The sequence below is a fragment of the Nanorana parkeri genome, unplaced genomic scaffold (genome assembly GCF_000935625.1).
Source record: "Nanorana parkeri isolate BGI_ZX_2015 unplaced genomic scaffold, ASM93562v1 scaffold113, whole genome shotgun sequence".
In the NCBI taxonomy this organism is placed as follows: domain Eukaryota; kingdom Metazoa; phylum Chordata; class Amphibia; order Anura; family Dicroglossidae; genus Nanorana; species Nanorana parkeri.
Window position 1 is genome coordinate 2,103,906 of NW_017306381.1, and position 7,012 is coordinate 2,110,917.

Genomic DNA, 7,012 nt, shown 5'->3' on the forward strand with positions numbered 1-7,012 from the left:
TATAACAGTGTTACATACTTTGTGTTACATCTGTTGCCTTCCTCTAGACGATTTTATTGAATCTCTCTGGTGAGAACAGAAATCTCATTTATGTTACATATGGTTTTATATTTGTACCATTCATCTCCCTGATCGAACCAAAGAGTCGGCGGAAATCTTTGAATGAAATAAAGAATATAAAATAAACAAAAGCTGAAAACTAGGCAGATATAAAAGGCGCAAATGAATGCATCTGTGTAATAATTCATCATAAAGTGTCATTTAAAAAAAAATGCAAGCAGTGTAAGTACCTGGATATGACTTGGTATCAGCTAGTAGCAGTCTGCATTACAGTCTCTACAGCAGAGCTCAGAGAGGCTGAGTGAGAAGCAGTGGAAGGAACCATTTAGCTGCATACTGGTAGGAGGAGAAAGTAAAGTGACCGAGAGATAAGCTTATCAGTTTGTTGCTTCTTCTTTCATTGTCTAGTAACAGGGTGGGGAAGGGACTTGTCATGCTCCATTCACACAGAGCGCTAGCGTTTTCCGCGCAGAAAACCGTGCTGCACGAGATGCACAAAATTTAACATACGTGTGCGGATTCCGCACGTTTGCAGCTATTACTATAGCCAGATAGTAAAGTATGTCACCAGCACATAGTGGTTCAATCTTCCAGCAGGTATCATTTTATTGCTGCACACACATCTTGGCACAATGCAACGTTTCGAAGCCACTCAGGGTCCCATTTATCAGGCATGACATGTGGCCCCGAAACATTGGATTGTGACGAGATGTGTGTGCGGCAATAAAATGATCACTGCTTGAAGATTGAACCACGGTGTGCCGGTGACATACTTTACTATTTGGATCTGAAGCTGCGCCATCCGCAGTCACTACAGCACCCACCGCAAGGGACGTACCAGTAAGGAGTGTGGTAGGATTCTCCTGCATTCTATTACTAGGGCCAGAACAGGCGGAATCTGCCCAGGATATCGTGCCTGGACTTTTTTTGCGGGACGCGCATTTTCGTACCGCACGGATGTTGCACAAGTGCGAACAACATACATTGCAATGAATTCTTTTTTATGTTTAGCGCGTATTAATATGTTAACGGAGCCTAAGTGAAAATGGAACTGCAGCAGAGAAAGGTCAGGTCTCCTCCTGTACTAGACAGAGCTGTGCTGCTTGGCAGAGCTGTGTAAATCTCAAGACTGGGAGGGCAGAAATACAAATCCTTTCGCAGGTAAAACAGCTCCTTTTATATGTATTTTTATCTATGTGTATAGCTGTTTGTCTGGAGCTCAGCTTTAAGGCTGGGTTCACACCTAGGCGTATCGAATATGCGCGTTTGTTGCATGTTTCGTGACGCGCGTTTTTGCCGCGATTCCTGTACTTATTTGGGTGTAGGGCGTTTTGTAGCGCGTTCATACGGCCTGTAATACGCCCAGGTGTGAACCATGCCCATAGGAAATAATGGGATTTTGGTGTTTGAGCGTTTTGCAGAGCGTTCGAACGCGCTATAAAACGCCCAGGTGTGAACCGGGCCTAAAAATAACGGAGCCTAAGTGAAAATGGAACTGCAGCAGAGAAAGGTCAGGTCTCCTCCTGTACTAGACAGAGCTGTGCTGCTTGGCAGAGCTGTGTAAATCTCAAGACTGGGAGGGCAGAAATACAAATCCTTTCGCAGGTAAAACAGCTCCTTTTATATGTATTTTTATCTATGTGTATAGCTGTTTGTCTGGAGCTCAGCTTTAAGGCTGGGTTCACACCTAGGCGTATTGAATATGCGCGTTTGTTGCATGTTTCGTGACGCGTGTTTTTGCCGCGATTCCTGTACTTCTTTGGGTGTAGGGCGTTTTGTAGCGCGTTCATACGGCCTGTAATACGCCCAGGTGTGAACCGTGCCCATAGGAAATAATGGGATTTTGGTGTTTGAGCGTTTTGCAGAGCGTTCGAACGCGCTATAAAACGCCCAGGTGTGAACCGGGCCTAAAACAAAACTGTGCTTTACTTAATACTCCACGATGATTCCCCACTGGTATGAGAATCGACCACGGGAGTAATGTCCACGTGCGCAGTATCAAATCTATTTCCGGTCATCACAAAGGTTTGAACTTTGGGTAGAGTTATCTTTTAAGCATCTGCGCCATTGTTCTCCAGGGTAGAGTTATGTTCCTGGTGCACATTGTGCGTATTTTCTGACTAATAATATCTTATCTTGACTGCTATCTTATCTTTTCATCCCTTCTAGATGGCCTCACCCGTCTCTCCAATCACACTTCAGGCTCCGGGTTTGTCGATGCTGTTGCCGTCACTCCTGACAACTTCCTTGTGGCTTCCGGGTTTAATCTAGATCAGGGCCATGGCTTCCTCAATGGTAAGTGCTTTCTTTATGAGAACATTCACGCTGCTACACTCAAACCATGAAGGGATTCTATTATGCAGCCATGTGATATGTACATAATGTAGAGTTTGCTTTACCGTAGCTGTCTACCCATATTAAAGCTCAATGAACTTTCAGATTGAATCAGCTTAACACATTCCAGGTGCAAAAGAAAAGTCTAAAGGTGCACATACACTGCACGATTCTCGTACGAGAATCGCGGGAAATCCCGCGATCGTACGAGAATCATGCAGTGTGAATGAAGACGTGCAACCGTTTTTACTGTACGGTCGCACGTCTTTTGTCTGAGGAGCACGCTAGAAAACCAGCCGAAAATCTTCCGATTTTCGGCTGGTTTGAACGGTGCTCGGGAGACAAATGCCGAACGGGCCGGTGTGCGCACTCGCACACTGCCGTTCAGCATTGCGGTCATCGGAAGCCCACCCCTCAGGGGGGCGGGCTTGCAATGATCGCAAGTACGATCTGCCTGTCCAAGATGGGCACATTGTAAATTTTTTAAATTACTTTACAACCATCGCAAGACTAAGGTCTTGCGATGGTTGTAAAGTGTATGGCCACCTTAAAGCTGGCCATACACCTATAGATTCGGCCCCGCTGGCTCTCAAAACACCTGAACAATGCCTGCATCCAATCAGATTGTTCAGGTATATTGACAGCCAGCGGGGCCGACTAGCAAGATACTGAATCTTGGCCCAGCGGGAGATTCCTCCATCCATACAGTGTAGCGTAGATGGAGTAATCTGTTGCACTTTTTCCATTTGACCATAGAAAATCTGCAGATACTCTATAGGTGTGTGGCCAGCTTTATAAAGAAAGAAAAAAGTCTTGCAGTTTGTCTTCTTTTTAAAGCAGCCACAGCCTGAGCAGAAAAGCCTGCTGCAGGGATGTTCCCTTGCTCCCTGCGGGGAAGCAGTTGTCTCTTTGCAGGTCCAACATGTCCCCTACTGAGTCAGATGTATAGTTCTGCAATCAGGAAAGCTTATCCTCTCGCTGATCAGAAAGCTCTGACTCACCAAGGGATGTGTTGGACCTCTGCAGAGATACCACTACTTCCTTGCGGAGAACAAGGATTCTTCTCTGCATGCTGTCAGGGGATAGGCCTTTCTACTTTTTTAGAAAAGAAACTGTAATTAAAAAAAAAGTTTCTGCACGTTCAATGCACCCAACATGTATTTTAGCTGATTTAAAGAAATCTGGGCAAATAAAATCTTAACCCTTAAAGTGACATTAAACCCTCAGATTTTTTAACATAAAACAATACTGTAATGTGTGCCTTACTGTAATCCATGGTTGTTTCCCTTCTCTTTGCTGCTCTTCCTTTTAAATCTGTATCTCTTCTCATGCTGGGCAGAACTTCTGTTTTGCAGCAGACTGCCTTGTCTCTGGAATGGATACATGGTGTGTGTGTGTAGGTTTGTAACCTGAGCCAGCACTACAGGAAGAGGCACTCAGCTGCAAAGGGAAGTTCTCCCCCAGCATGAGAAGAGATGAGGATTTAAAAGGAAGAGCAGCAAAGAGAAGGCACACATTACAGTATTGTTTTATGTTAAAAAATCTGAGGGTTTAATGTCACTTTAAGTGTTTGTTTTGACTAGGGAGCTAAAATAACAAAGATATACTCACCTTGAAGTGGGGTGGGGGTAGTCCCATTGGAAGGGTTAAGATTGTATTTACTTCTTTAAAATAAACATTCAATAGGTATTTCATAAAATCTGTGCACACTGGTGGATTTAACATATAGATTTGAATGCAAAAGAAAAACACACTGTGACTGCTCATACGCAGCCCTACACACATTTTGCTCGCCTGGAACACAATATTACTTCAAGTTTGCTATAAAAAAAAAAAAATCCACTGTGCTCGTTACTTATTTGTATTAGATCCTGTCATCACTCTTGTAAAAATACGATCTGAAGCTCAACATAAACAGACGGTACTCTTATCCCTTTCATTGCCATCAATGTATGCCATATGTCGGCGGCAGTAGGGCCCAGTAAGCAGACTCTGTAAGCTGCTAAAGCAACCGGGAGTCAGTTGACACGTGTGAACTCGACCGTCGGCTTTACACTGCAAGTGATTCCGCGGGCTACCTAAAGTGCCGTTCGCCGATCCTTCTCCCTGGTAAATGGACTCTGAAGCGACAATGGTTTTGTCGTTTCCACTTTCTGAGCTGTCTTTCAACAGCCACAGAGATTGGGGAAGAAGCTAATCAAGCATGATCTGTGCTTAATCTATTAGTCTAATAGGCCCCTAATGTCTCCAGCAACATGCTATCACTTAGGGGGCTATCAGCGAAGCACAGAGACCCAGTGATGATATCACTGCTGGATCTAAAACAACTTATGTAATATTATTATTACTATACAGGATTTATATAGCGCTAACAGTTTGCGCAGCGCTTTACAATATAAGGAAGACATTACAATCACAATACAATTCAAGACAAGATGGTAAGGAGGGCCCTGTCTGTGAGAGCTTACAATCTAAGAGGGAGGGGCAAGTGATACATGAGGAGGGAGCTGTGTGGGGATGAATTGTTTGAGATGTTTTGTAATAAAAACAGAAACATTTTATTTGCATGTTTATGAGGGAAGGAGGGAGGAACCAGGGACGGTAAAATATAGGCAGTTTAGAGTGACACTAAACTCAGGAGTTAAATCTTAAAAATACATTTAAGTACCTTAAAGTGACATTAAAGGCAGCGCCCCCTCCCAATGCTGGTGTAAGGACTTAACTTAAATGATGCCTCTTGATCTGATCATCTTCCTCCTTACAGTAGTTGAGTCCCTCCAGCGCTGGTGTTGGTTTCTGAGCCAGCACTGACTCCTGTCTCTTCCTGTCCCACGGAGCCTGGGACAGGACACCCTGTGTCTCTCCTCTTCTCCCGGCCGATGATCTGTACTGTGCATGCGCCCGCCCCATGATCCTTTGCGGCCGCTCGAGAATCTTCAGATCTTCGGACGGGAGCGCGCGGCGGAGACGCAGGTAAGTTTTAACCCTTTTGAAAAGTTTAAAAAAAAAATGTTTTTGCATATATCTACTGCTTGCTAGCAGTAGATGTATGCAAAAACATGCAAGGCTTGAATAACCCTTTAACTATTAACAACAATGTATCTTATTTGTGTATCACTCGGCTGTAGATCCTCCAATCATCTCTGAATTGGTGCTGACGCTGTCCTTCCTTCTGGAGGGTGGCTACTTGTGTTCCCCATGGTCCCTGTGTGTGTTGTAAAGTAGCCACTGCTAAAAGCTCACTCCCAGGATGGACTACAATCTCATGTTTAGTTTATTAATATGTACTGAGATTGTAGTCCATCACAGGACCGAGCTTGGAGTGGTGACTACTTTACAACACACACAGGGACCATGGGGAACAGACGTAGCCCCCCTCCAGAAGGAAGGACAGTGTCAGCACCAATTCAGAGATGATTGGAGAATCTACAGCCGAGTGATACACAAATAAGATACATTTCTGTTAATAGTTAAGGGACTTGAATGTATTTTTAAGATTTATCTCCTCAATTTAGTGTCACTTTAAACTTCACCCTTAACTGGTCTCTGAACCCTCTCATACTCTAAGGCTGTAGCGCACAGAGATGTTTTAAGCTGGAAAGAAAACCATAGATATTAACTAGGTATGAGAATATTGATCTACCACAGATGTAATATATGTCAAATTCAAGATTTGCAGCTTTTCATTAACGCGTCTGCGAAGTCATCTGATCCGCAATAAACAGACCGCCTCACTTGTCGGAATTCATGAACTGGGAGAATAACTGGTCCTCGTGTGTTTATTCAGGAGAACTTGTGGATGGAGTTATACCTGGAATGTGTCAGACGTCCCTTACTTGTGATCAATCAAAAATCAATGCACTCATCAGGACACGTTGGGTTTGCTATTTCATTTAGTTCTAACTTACAATTGGCATTCGCATTCCTTGCAGCACAACACATGCGCAGTGCAATTTAGAAAAGGAGCCGACCCCGATGTTACAGTTTGGTTAGGATCAAAACGATTTTGTCCGATAGGATCAATGTTATTTGATCCGATCAGAAATACCAAATTTGCTGACAATGAACACCAGCACAAATGTTGCTGTCATTAAACAATCAGATTAAATGTACTGTGCGCACCTTAATGTGTATGTTGATGGAAACCAATAAATTGATCTGTCTGCCTAATATTGACAGCCAAAGCAGGTATTGTAAATGTAAACTCTAAGGGCCCATTTAGACAGTGATCTACAATGTGCTGCACCGGATCAACGCAGGTCACATTCACACTACAACACAGTGTGCAGCGCACTGCGATGAAAGGGAAACATCCTTCATTTTATTGCCGCACACTGGATCCCAACACAGGTCGCCACATGGCAACATAGTGGACCACTCTGCTGTGCGGGGACCTGAATGAAGTGGACACATTGTACACTACAATACACATAAAATAAAAAAAAGTAAGAAAAAAATATAAACAGTGACAGTTCCGATACAACACACACAACCGGAGCTGTCACAATGCACTAGCCCGTCCGCTGAAACGCAAGGTTTCGGTGGATGAGCAAGTGTGATCTGAATGACGCTTTTTTTTTTTTTTTTTAAATTAAAACCTTTTTCCTTTTTTTTTTTT

General features: G+C 43.6%; 1 protein-coding gene across 1 annotated transcript in view; it reads left to right on the forward strand.

Moving 5' to 3' along the window:
* LOC108784391 (F-box/WD repeat-containing protein 7-like) overlaps positions 1-7,012 on the forward strand; it is a 51,668-nt gene that overhangs the window by 21,759 nt on the left and 22,897 nt on the right. Inside the window, exon 10 of the mRNA XM_018553186.1 lies at positions 2,230-2,355. Coding sequence (XP_018408688.1) covers positions 2,230-2,355 — 126 coding nt within the window. The remainder of the gene's footprint in view (positions 1-2,229; positions 2,356-7,012) is intronic.